The 13,180-nt window shown below is 42.4% G+C and overlaps 1 protein-coding gene across 2 annotated transcripts in view; it reads left to right on the forward strand.

Moving 5' to 3' along the window:
• Positions 1–13,180, forward strand: part of dachc (dachshund c) — a 540,735-nt gene that overhangs the window by 396,099 nt on the left and 131,456 nt on the right. The window contains exon 4 of one of the 2 annotated variants that reach the window (XM_059970454.1): positions 8,485–8,640. The exons of the other annotated variant lie outside the window; for it this stretch is intronic. Coding sequence (XP_059826437.1) covers positions 8,485–8,640 — 156 coding nt within the window. The remainder of the gene's footprint in view (positions 1–8,484; positions 8,641–13,180) is intronic. 2 annotated transcript variants of the gene reach the window in all.

The raw sequence follows: 13,180 nt of genomic DNA on the forward strand, positions 1-13,180 counted from the left end.
ACAGTCTCAGACTGGAATGAGTTATGTATAATTTGTGCAAGTGCGTGCATACTGAGTGCATTTTTGTTTAGAGCTGAAGCAGAGAAATAGTTCCTTCAGTTCTTATAACCTCTTTTTCCCTGTTATTCTATTTAGATGTTATAATATTTTATTTGCAAATCTGAGAGCCTTAGGGACCTCAGAACAACAAGGAAGCCAACCCAAACAAAGCAAATGTGCTGTACACTCCGGTGTATTGAAAGTTAATGTCTGTGCTTTAAACTGCTTGAGGGATAATGAATAAATGGTGGGAGCTGGTTGAAGCAAGACCATAATTTACTTGTGGGCGGGAATGGGTCAGGTTTAACATTTAATAAAATCATGAAAGCAGTTTATAATCATTGAACCTTGAGATTAATTTTTGTCATAAAAAAGTTTTGCAGTACTGTGTTTTTTTTCTCTAATGTTGCCACTCTGCTAGAATATGGAGACTTCAAAGCTTCAGCAACTGCTTTGAAAATAGTACCAATGTGCATTTAAATGAGAAAGCTCGTGGTACAATCACAAAGAATTGTGCTTTCTTTTTAAGGCTGGCCATGGAATGGCAATGGACACAGAGCATAAATTCAATAGTGGTACATGGGCCCATCATTTGAGCCTCTCACACCAACCTATTCATTAGCGTTAACTAGAATGACAGAAACATCATCAGAAATAAAAACTCTGTAAATTTGATGCTGAACGCATAGGATTTTTTCCATAGTCATAACATTACATTAGCTATTTTATTCCATACATATATACTGTGTATATAGCTGGATATAGATATATTAAATTAAAGAGAAGGGGAAAAATATTGAGGTAGTGTTCATGGGTTCATTGCTCATTTGGAAATCTGATGGTGGTGGGAAAGAAACTGTTCTTGAAACATTGAATATGAGTCTTCAGGTTCCTTTATTTGTTCCTTAATGGTATCAATAAGAAGTGGGCATGTTCTGGGTGATGAGGGTCCTTAAAGGTGTCCTGGATGCTGGGGAGGCTAGTGTCCATGATGGAACTGTCTTGAGTTTACAAATTTCTGCAGGTTTTTCTGACCCTGTGGAGAGGTCCCTCCATGTTGGACAGTGTTGCAACTTGTTAGAATGCCCTCTACGGTGCATCTGTAATAATTTGCTACAGTCTTTGGTGATATACCAGTTCTTCTCTAATTCCTAATGAAATACAGCTGCTGTCATGATGCCTTCTTTGAAATTACGGCAATATATTGTGCTCAGGAAACATTTGGAAAGATGTTGATGCCTAGGAACTTGAAACTGCCCACCCTTTCTACTTTGGATCCCTTGAAGAAGATTGGTTTATGTTCCCTTAACTTCCTCTTCCTGAAGTCCTTGGTCCTTGGTCCTTGGTCGTACTGATGTTGTTGCTGTGACACCACTCAACCAGTATCAGAGATTTGTGTGGTTGCAGGATTGTCATAGGACAAGAAATCAAACTGCTTTACATTTAGAATCATGCAAAGGAAAATAATTGTTTTCAGAATATAAAATGCATTTCCATTGCTGAAGAAACAGTAACAGTTTGTATGTCTTGATTTGACCACAGCATCTGCAGTATACTTTGTGGTAACAGTTTGAGGTTGCTCAGCAATCCATGACTTTAGGTGAAGCAGCATAATGCCTCTTGAAATTAGTCTCTCAACATGTAGGAGTCTGCCCGTAGTCATAGTTTGGGCCATGCCTCATATCCCTGTGGTAGTTTGGGTGGATATATTTCACCCTAGCTGACTTTAAGCACTTTAGGATTCTTCCCATTGAAGGTTGAAACTCCATCACTTGCTTGATATCCAGAAACAGCCACAAGGTACATAACTGAGTGGTTGCAATCACTTTGCAGGATTGAAATTGGGTTCCATTTCAGTTGTAATAAGCTTGTTAATGTCCTTTGTCAGTGGGAGAGCTTCACTGGCTATAAACCAGTGGTATTCATCCACAGAGCACTTCCACTGTGGGCCTGGTCGCTAGCCCACATTGGCGATGTTGCTTTCATGACTTCTCAGAGATGGATTTTGATTATGTCTTAATGGTGGCTCCTTAGCTAAGCTGTCTATGTTGGTGTTCAATAGACCAGGTACTACCGAGTAGACTGTTAACTCTGCTGCCCTGGTGATACCTGCCTAGTTATGTATAACGTTCACTCTTGTCTGGACTTCAGCTCCAATTTTCTGCAGATAGGAGTGGAAGGCAGTGTAAGGTCAAGAATGATGCCAAGGGAGCTTAGCATTGGATCGTGAGTGTATAGTTAGATGGAGGATGGCCACTGTTTCTGAGTTAAATTATATCATTCTATAAATTCACTAGACACTTCCGGTTGTCAAATTCCAATGAATTCCACAGGGAGGATAATAGAACATTGCAGGGGACTTTGGACTTCAATGCCCTAAGGGTTACCTCTGGTATAATGTGGTCTTTAACCAGCTGTATTAGGTAAATACTTTCCATACCCATTGTCTTTCAGGACAGCCCTTAATGACTCTGCCCAAGACCACAAGAAATTGCAGAGGGTTTTAAACACAGCTCATCACGTCATTAAAAAAAAACAATAAGTAAAAAAAACACACAAGATTTTCTCTTCACTTCCCACTGCCTCAGAAAAGCAGCCAGCATAATCAAAGTTCTCTCCCAGCCTGGACATTCTTCCTCTTTCCCCTTTCATTGGACAGAAGATACAAAAACTCAAGAAATATACACCACCAGGCTCAAAAGCATCTTCTACCCTTCTGTCATAAGATGCTTGTATGTTGAAGATGAACACTTGACCACTGAATCTACTGTACCTCTTCATGGCCCTTGCTCCTTGTTGCTCTAGACTTTCTCTGTAACTGATACTATTTTCTGCATTCTGCTAATGCCTTTTCTTTGTTGACCTCAAAGTACTTATGCTTTTAGAATGATCTGCATGGATAGTATGCAAAACTATTTTTTTACTGTATCTTGGTAATGTGACAATAATAAACCAGTGCCAATGAAACCAATGTCCCCCACCAATTAATCTCTCTCCCACAACTCCACTTTCCAAACCACCCACCTCTGTGATCTACTGAAGCATCTTTTGGACAATTCCACCTCCAACTTTGTTTTTCATCTTCAATTAGATCTCTCAACTCCCCCACCCCCCCCAAATTTATTCTAAGCCAGGATCTTCCTTAGCCCGATCACATCATAGGTTGATCAGGTATGTGGCTTCCAGATATCCTTAGTTGCCGTAACCTGGACTCTGGCCTCACCCAAGATTAGTGGATATTAATCCCAAAAAACTACTGGTGAAATTTATCATGGGTGGCCCAATATAGAAGTAGTTGTTTGAACCCAGTGAGGCAGTGAAGTTATTCAATTTGGGGTGGAAGCTGCATTGAAATTATTCAGGTATTACTTCCTGAGCAACACAAACAAAATGTTAGAGGATCTTGGCAAGCCAGGCAGCATTTATGGAGGGGGATGAAAAGTGACTTCCCCTCACCCCACACCCCTTCACCCCCCCCTCACCCCCTTTACTCCCATCTCTGCTCCCTCTCTCCCTCTATATCTCCTTCCCTCTCCCCCACTTACTCCCACTTCACTCCCCTTACTCCTTCACTACCCACTCTCTCACATGCCTCCCTCTTCTATCCCTGCCTCACAACCCTCTCTCCCACTGTTTCTCCCCAACTGTCCCACCCCTTCCCCCTCACCCCTTTCCCCACACCCCTTTTTTCTCCTCTCTCCCTGTCTCCCCTGCCCCCTTTCCACCCCCTTTCCACCACCCTTCCACCCCCCTTTCACACTACCCCTTCACACTCCTTTCCACACCCCATTCCACGCCCCCCTTTCACACCCCCTCTCTTCCACCCCCTCTTCCCCTCCTCCCTTCTCTTCTCCCCTCTCTTTCCCCTCTTATACCCACTATCTCACCCCCTCTCTCTCTCACACCTGACCCTTCTCTTTCTTCCCCCCTCTCTCTCCACCCTCTCCCCCACTCACTCTCCCACTCTCTCTCCCTCTCCCCTACCTCCCCCTTCGCTTCCTCTACCTCTCCCCTTCTCTCCCTCCCTCTTCCTCCCTCTCCCTTGCTCGCCCTCCCTCTCACCCCTCTTCCCACCTCTCACCCCACCTCTCCCCTCTCCCTTCTCTCTGCCTCTCTCCCTATCTCTCCTCCTCTCCCCCCACTCTCCCCACTACCTCTACCCCCCTCACCCCTGTTTCTCTCCTTCTTTCTCACTTACTCTCTCGCTCTCTCTCTAACTCAGAATGTTGGATTTGCTGCAAATAATGAGTGTAATCTCTGGTCTAAATTAATCTATAGCCTATTCATTTTTAAAGCAGGTTATCACAGAGTAGTTCATAGTTAATATTCATTAAGGCTCACAACATACTTTATACAGACTGGTTTTATCTGTATTAAGTCTTAATTCATATTAAATCTAAATTAATAGGTTTTGTGTCACTGGAATTCATAGGCAATTTGGATTCATTAAAATCCAGTATAATAGCCATATACTGTTGATGTGGATTTTAAGTTGTCCTGCCATACAGATGCAATTTAGGCAGTAGAGTTGAACAAAACTGGAAATTAGCACATTTAGTATTCTCAAGACATAAATACACATCACTTTGTGAGAAATGCCTACCTTACAGGAATGCTAATGTCGATTAACAAGTGGCAAGGTTAAGACTTTATTTGAAACAAAGACAGATTGGTAGCATTCAAATTATGGGTGAGAATCTGTATCTGCCTCTGGTAGAAAGTGTAGAAAAAGGAATTCAGTTTTCCAGGTTATGTCCCATATCTGAAAACAGACGCAGTATTTTTTTTGACTGGGGGCACACCTTTTCCCATTTGGTACACTGCATTCAGTACTTGCAACCTGGTCTCCTCTATATTGGGGATAAAAACAGTTGGAAATTGGCTGACAGTTCAGACTGAGCACTTCTGGTCAGTCTGCAAACTTAACCACGAGCTCTCTGTCACTTCCAGCTTTGGATCCACCCCCACTGTGTCCTCTGTCTTTGGCCTCCCTCACTGTCCCCTTGAACCCTAATGCAAGCTTGGAGAACAGGCATGATGATCCTATTTCAAATAATCTCACATTTTGTGTATTAATGTTTTCCCTTCCCTTTGTGAGCAATGTCTCATGTTTATTTCCTTCTTTTCACACATTTCTGGGACATGGTTTTTGTTATCTTTCTAACAATCTCTCACCTGGTTCCCTTCATTGTTCAATCCAACCTATCCTACAATTCATTTTGCTCTCTCCTCTCCCTCATCTCTCCTGCATCTTTAGGTCCGATTACCGATCTGGGTGTAAAGATCAACATCCTTGACACATTAACTGTGAGCTTTGTTCACTGAGGCTGCCTGGGCCTTCGAGCATTTCCAGGATTGCATTTTTCAGTATCTCGAGTCTGTCCATTTTGTTAAATGCAATGTCCTTAAGGAGAGCTCAATACCTGATTGAAAACATCTTCCAGAAATAGGGTAAAGTAGCCCTGTTGAAAACAAATAGCTCTTCCAGTAATGAGAGCCATGCCAATGCAGTGGAGTTGCCATGCACCTACATTCCATCTGCCATGGCCATCTGGAGCTCTTGGTTGCCAGCTATTTTAATTCCACCCCCCACTCCCGCATTGACATGTCTGTCATCAGCCTCCTCCATTGCCAGGGTGAGATTAAGTGACCAAATGGAGGATCAGCACCTCATATTCTACCTGGGTAGTCTACAAACACAATGGAATGAACTTTGAATTCTCCAATTTCAGGTTATCTGCTCCCCCTCTCTCTCACTTCTGTTTACTCCAGGTCTTCTCAGTTCTTCCTACACACATGCAGGGTTTCACCATCCCCACTGTCACCCACTTGCTTTTGTCTCTTTCACTCATTCCATCTGCTTATCATCCACACACTCCTCCCACTGAGTCCCCGCCCCACTTCCTTGTTTGGCGCCTTCTTCTTATCAGATTCCATCATCTGCAGCCCTTTGTTGCCTCTGCCTCTCAGCTCCCAGATAGTTACTACTTCTACCCCTCCCCATCCGTTACAATTTCCACCCCTCCCCACTTCCACCTACCTATCAGCTCTCCACCTATCGCTTGGCTGCTCTTGTTCCACCCTCTTCCCTCGCCTCTTTATACTGGCCAACTCTCCTCTACACTTCCAATCCAAGTGCAGGGTCTTGACTCAAAGCATCAGTTGTCCATCTCTCCACACAGATGTTGCCTGACTCACTCAGTTCCTCCAACAGTTTTGTTATTTTTGCTCCAGATTGCAGCTTGTGCAGTCTCCGTATTAACTTTACAAATCTGTGCTCATTTTAACAAATTGCAGTTGACAGTTTCATAGAGCTGATTTGACATATGTCTATAGGTGCACTTTGGAGGGTATCCTAACTGGTCACATTGTGGCTTGGTATGGAAGCCTCAACGTCCAGGAATAGAAGAGGCTAAAGAAAGTGGTGGATTCAGCCCAGTCCATCAGAAGCAAAGTCCTTCCCAACACTAAGTACCTTTACATAGAGCTTTACCGCAAGAAGGCAGCATCCATCATCAAAGACCCCCATGATACACTCTTCTCATTATGACCATCAGGTAGGAGGTATAGAAGCATTAGGATGCACGTGAATAAGTTCAGGAAGTTATTATCCTATAAAGATCAGGCTCCTGAGCCAGTGTTGATCATTCATCGTTACTTTGAACTGATTCTACGATCACAGACACACTTTCAGGGATACCACAACTCACATTCTCAGTGTTAATTCTTGTTTGCACAATTTGTCTTTTGCATGTTGGATGTTTATCAGTCTTTATCTATTTATGTACAGTTTATCATAAAAGTTTATTTATTTTTTCCTGTAAATGTCTGCTGGAAAATGACGCTCAAGGCAGTATATGGTAACAAATGTACACTGCTTCGATAATGAATTTACTTTAAACTTTGATTTTCATTAGTTATGCGGGACTGTGCTTACCATATTGACCACAATGTCCATCCTATTTAGTCCCACTTGCCCGAGTTAGCCTCTTTAACTTCTGAACTTTTCCAATCCATGTTCTTGTTCAACTGTCTTTTAAATATTGTTGTTGTAACTGCTCAAGTATTTCCTCTGGCAGTTCATTTCACATATTTAACAGCCTCGATTTAAAAAAAAATGTTGCTCCTCAAGTCCCTATTAAAAATTCTCCACTCTCTCTTTAAACTTATGATCTCTCACTCTTAATTCTCCAACCGTGGGAAAAAGACAGAATGCAGCCACTCTTTCTATGCCTCTCATGATTTTATATACCTCTTACTTATGTGCAAACAGAATTTACACTGCTCACAAAATTAATGATGTCATGGATACTCACTCTCCAACAAAAACTATCTACTGCAACACACACACACACACAAAATGCTGGAGGAACTCAGTAGATCAGGCAGCACCTATAGAAATAAATCCAACGTTTTGGGCTGAGACCCTTCTTCAGGACTGAAATAGAAGAGGGAGGACTCCAGAATAAAGAGATGGGGGGGAGGGGAAGTGTGATAGCCAGAAGGTGGTAGGAGAGGAGAGTGGACCATAGGAGAAAGGGAAGGATGAGGGGATCCGGGTGAAGTGACAGACAGGTGAGAAGAGGTAAGAGGCCAAAGTAGAGAACAGAAGAAGGGGAGAGAGGGAGGGATTTTTTTTACTGGAAGGAGAAATTAATATTCATGCCATCAGGTTGGAGACGGACTATAAAGTGTTACAGTTCCCTCCTGAGGGTGGCCTCATCTTGCCACACGAGGAGGTCATGGACCAACATGTCAGAATGGGAATGGGAATTGGATTTAAAATGTTTGGCAACTGGGAATTTGCTTGTGGCGAATGGTGCGGAGATGCTCGACGAGGCAGTCCCTTAACTTACCACGGGCCTCACCAATGTAGAAGAGGTGAAGCACCGGCCACAATCGATGATGCCAGCTGATTCACAGGTGAAGTGTCGCCTCACCTGGAAGGACTGCCTGGGCTCCTGAATGAAGATGAGGGAGGAGGTGAATGGACGTGTGTAGCAGTGATAAGTGCTGGGAAGGGATTACCTTCTACCAGCAGAAAGACTCCTATCTGAAAACAGGTGTGAATTCAACAAACACCTAGCCAGGTTCCGTTACTATTCATAATTCTCTCCTCCTGAGCTTGAGTTGACTATAAGAAAATGCAGCATATACATTTGTACCAGAAGAACTTTGGTCATTTATACATGAGTGCTGTGATAATGTCCTGGAGACAATTCTCATTTGATCTGCAGCTTTTCTGGAATCTATTTCCTACCAAAAGAAAGATATCACTTCTTTTGTAATAAGCACAGGAAACGAGGCATTGCTGAGATCTCCACTGTTGGCCATTAGCGGAAGTTCCTGGCCCCATAGCAGGTTGCCAAGCAGTTGGAACTGGGTGCAGGAAAAGGTCGGTGAAGACCAACTCACTCACAATGTGTTCTATTTCTTGTCCTACAGGTAGCATCGATGGCTCCTGGGATAAAGAGAAACTGCAGTCTCCCACTGCCCCATCGGCGCAGGTTTCTGTCAGCCATGCTGCCCTCTCCAGCCAGCAAAACCTCGCTGTAAATCATTCCCTCAAATCCCTTCAGCAGAACCACTTATTACCCAATGGTGAGGACAACTTTCTGTGTCATCAGATGTCCTTGTATTTGACATTTTTTTTCTTTGTAACTATACCCACATTGGGACAAGATTACTGAGCTCACTACAAATCAGCCATGTGCAGCAGACAACTTTGTATCTCACGTGGGTTAAAGGTTGCCAGCATTTATTTAATTACTTTACATGTAGTGACATCATCTGCATCTCAAGGGGTATTCAATGCGCAAATAAAAATCACAATTTGAATCATAGTTAAAAAAATGTTTGAGGTGCATGTTGAACAGATACTTAAGAGCCAGGTTGTGCATTCTATCCTTGGATTAATGCTGATCTATTCTTTCAGCAACATTCTACATCTTGCATTAATTCTTTTACAATGCAGAAGACTTTGATAGAATGCCTGAGTCTAGCTAATGATAATTTAACTGACATTTGTTGCTTTTAACCCCGTATGTGAGTACACATATTTTTTAAGCTTAATCATTTCCACTTTTTGTTGAATAAGTATATAATTTGTGTACATTTCTACTGTACAATGATATTCAAGTGTTAATATCAGGGTTTGAAAGACAGGGTTTTTATTTGACTGATTTTAGTGCATTTTCTCCTCACTTTCTTGCTTCAGATCTTTGGAGCTTTTATTTTCCTCTCGTTCCCATCTACATATGAATTTCTAATTGCCATTAAATTTTAATTGTCATTAAAGTTAGCTGAGGATAAGCTCCCGCTAACTATTAAATGCTCCCGACAGCATGCATCTCAAGTAGCCACTGACAACCAAGTCCAGCTGCTGGACCCAGTGCGGCTAAGCATTTTTACTGACAGAAGAAGGGCCGCAGCTGGGTTACTGGTTCCTAAAATCCAGTTGTGTTTGGGCAGACGGGACTCACTGGCAACGGCTGGCAGCTCATCAAGGAGAAGGAAAACAGTTTTCAAACCTCCGCTGCCTTGTGGTTATATCCACTCATAGGAAAGGTTTTGGGAGTAAACCCTGAGGAAAATTATACAGTTGGAGTCTTCAGATCAGACCTATGTTGTGTTTAACATTGACTGGCAACTCCTGAAACAACATATGTGCCAAAATGTATCATCTTAACTGTTCCTTCGGATTCACAGCTAAGTGGAAAGGGGGAGTATGCTGCCTGGGCAACAGCTTGCTCTCCATATTGTACTGCCTTAGCTTTCATATTGGCTTGTGCATCGACTGATGGCAGTAACGTAGGTAGCTAACATGCAATGCCCATGGTCGGCCCTGACCAATGGAGGGCCTCATCATATCTAGCACAGCAGAGAAATAGACAAGTTGAGAATAGTGTTTGATGCTTGACTTTGCAATTCCATTACATCAAATGAGGGCCTGGTCCGAGAAGGAAGCTTTTGCAGTGTTGTTTATCTGCATCAGCAGCATGGAATAGATTGTATCAGGGTTAAAGTGCCATGCAATTGATTTGTCCCTCTCAGAATAATAATTATTAGTAAGGAAGAAGATATCAACATTTTCTAATTTGTAAGCATAGCTTTCAGATCAGCTATAATATTTCATTTGCTGTCAAGATGGTGGAGCCTTTTGCACTTGACAATAGAACACTGATACTACTTTCAGAAAGGTGTTCTGTATCTGTTCAATGAATGACGTTTATTGGCCAGCGTGTATCTAAGTATGTATATCAACTATCAGCCCATGTCCCTGGTAATGAAATGAGGACGTAATTCTATAGTGGATCATGTGAAACGAACAATGGCTCATTAGCAGCTGTTTTGTGCCATTTGGAGTTGAATTATACTCCCTGGTGTTCTATATTTCATCAGTGAATAAATATTATTCTCTTTAATATATTTTCTCTTTGGAAAAATCTAACTCTTTTTACCAGGCTAATGTCACCAAATCGAGTTAAGAAAATATTTGGATTTGACAAACAGGCCTTATGATAGAAAAATAACCTTTTGTTATGTGAAATCAGAATGCTTATAAATAATCTAAGAGATAACAGTATTTATATTTGGAAGATATTACAATCTGAGACTGACATTTTAGTGATAGCCATGGTGTTCTGGAACTGGGGGCGGGGGATGGGGGGAAGGGGACACAGCTTTTCAAATGATACTTAAGACCATAGGACATAGGAGCAGAATTAGGCCATCTGGTCCACCGAGTCTGCTCCAGCATTCAATCATGGCTGATCCTGTTTTTTTTTTCTCTTCCTCAACCACAGTTCCCGATCTTCCCCTCATAACCTTTGATGCCATGTCCAATCAAGAACCTATCAATCTCTGCCTTAAATACACCCAACGACCTGACATCCACAGCTGCATGTGGCAACAAATTCACCACCCTTTGGCTAAAGAAATTTCTCCGTATCTCTGTTTTGAAAGGGCAGCTCTCTATCCCGAGGCTGTGCCCACTTGGCCTAGACCCTCCCACCATGGAAACATCCTTTCCACATCTACTCTGTCAAGGCCTTTCAACATTCAAAAGGTTTCAGTGAGATCCCCCTCATCCTTCTAAATTCCAGCGAGTACAGACCCAGAGCCATTAAACGTTCCTCGTATGATAACACTTTCATTCCTGGAATCATCCTTGTGAACCTCATCATGACCCTCTCCAATGCCAACACATCTTTTCTAAGATCAGGGGCCCAAAACTGTGCAAGGTGAGGCCTCACCAGTGCCTTTTAAAGCCTCAGCATCACATCCTTGCTCTTATATTCTAGACCTCTTGAAATAAATGCTAACATGGCATTTGCCTTCCTCACCACCGACTCAACCTGCAAGTTAACCTTCAGGGTTTTCTCCATAAAGACTCCAAGACCTTTTGCATACCAAATTCCTGGATTTTCTCCCCATTTAGAAAATAGACCGTACATTTATTTCTACTACTAAAGTGCATGACCATGCAGTTTCCAACATTGTATTTCATTTGCCACTTTCTTGCCCATTCTCCTAATCTGTCTAAGTCCTTCTGCATCCTTCCTGTTTCCTCAACTCTACCTGCTCCTCAATCAATCTTCATATACTTAATTCTGGTATGTGTGTGTATTTATATTTCTTAACATTTATATTTCTTAACATTATGCAAAGTTGTCCACTGTGAGTGCTTTCACAGGGTTTCAAAGCTTCCATAACTTCCGGTAGTCTGTGTATGTCTGTTGTGTATTCCAAATACAAAAGTGAGCAGCATATGCACATTGAAATCCACTTTTGAAATTTGATTCATTTCCCTACAAACAAAACTACTGTCCTCTACATTAGGACTGGAAATTGTTTCTGCAAGGTAATATTTGATGAGGTGTTTTTTTAAGAATGTGGCACATTCCCAAGTGGTTAGGGTGTTGGACTAGCAATCTGTAGGTCGTGAGTTTGAGCCCCAGCCGAGGCAGTGTGTTGTGAGAAGGCACTTAACCACACATTGCTCCAGTTCACCCAGGTGCGGGTGCGGGATAACCTCGCGATACACTGGCGTCCTAACTGGGGGTGGTGGGGGGGGGGGGGGGGGGGGGGGGGTAGTCTCGTGCTCTCAGTCACTTCACGCCACAGAAACTGGCATAAGCACTAGCCTGATGAGCCTATAAGGGACAGACTTTAACTTTTTTTAAACATTTTTATAGAATAGGAATAAGCAGTGTACAAAATCATGAAGGGCCCAGATGCAATGAATAAAGAGGACCCATTTCCTTTGTCAAGAGACTCATACCCTAAAGTAAAGGTGGGCATGGGAAGAGGTATAGGTTTAAAATGAGAAGAGAGAGGAAACTAGGAAAACAAATTGGCCCGTAGGACGAAAGAAATCCAGCCCTCACCGCCTGAAAACAGCAAAAACACTCATCACTTTCAAAATGTGCTGAATGGGAACTTGAAGATCTGGAGCCTTGTGCTGGAGATGGAATTGTGTGGGAAAAATCCTCAAATGTGTTGTAGACTTTCTATGATTCAGTGTACATTGATGTTCTCCATTCTAAAAAGAGAGCACATGGTATGCCCAGAATCTTTAGGAGGGTATGAATAAGGAGATTTCTGCTCTTTGCTCTAAATATCTACTCCTGTTGCTGTTGCTTAAAGTCCAGTATAGTCAGGAGGTACAGTGAAGCATTCTTGTTATGGTGAATTAATTGGTGCAAAGTGAATTTTGGCTTTAGAGAAGCAACTTTAGCAATCTCTGGAACATGTGTGGGAGTGGAATTAAAGCTGTAGAGGTTGACTTTCTGCTTTGTTATCACTCCACCCTGTGTTACCTTCCATAGCAACCTGACTGATGCAGAACCTGGAGTTTCTGTATGAGGTTTACGTGGAATTTTGGGAGACAGTTGGGCAAACCATGCAGTACAAGAGATTCAAAGACTGAAGTCCAGAAGCCAAAAGAAAGAGAACTAAAATAATTAATTCTTGTGTGGATAGCAATGCAAGTCGTGTGGTTCTTAGCATTCCAGATTGCCAACTCTTGGTGATCACCTGCTCCATTTCACCCAATCACGTCATCTTAAAATTGTGGAGATGTGTCAGGTACTCTGGATTGGGGGACATAGTTTAAATTAAGAAAGCTAGGAGCAATGAA

This window comes from Hypanus sabinus, chromosome 5 (genome assembly GCF_030144855.1).
Source record: "Hypanus sabinus isolate sHypSab1 chromosome 5, sHypSab1.hap1, whole genome shotgun sequence".
NCBI classification, from domain to species: Eukaryota; Metazoa; Chordata; class Chondrichthyes; order Myliobatiformes; family Dasyatidae; genus Hypanus; species Hypanus sabinus.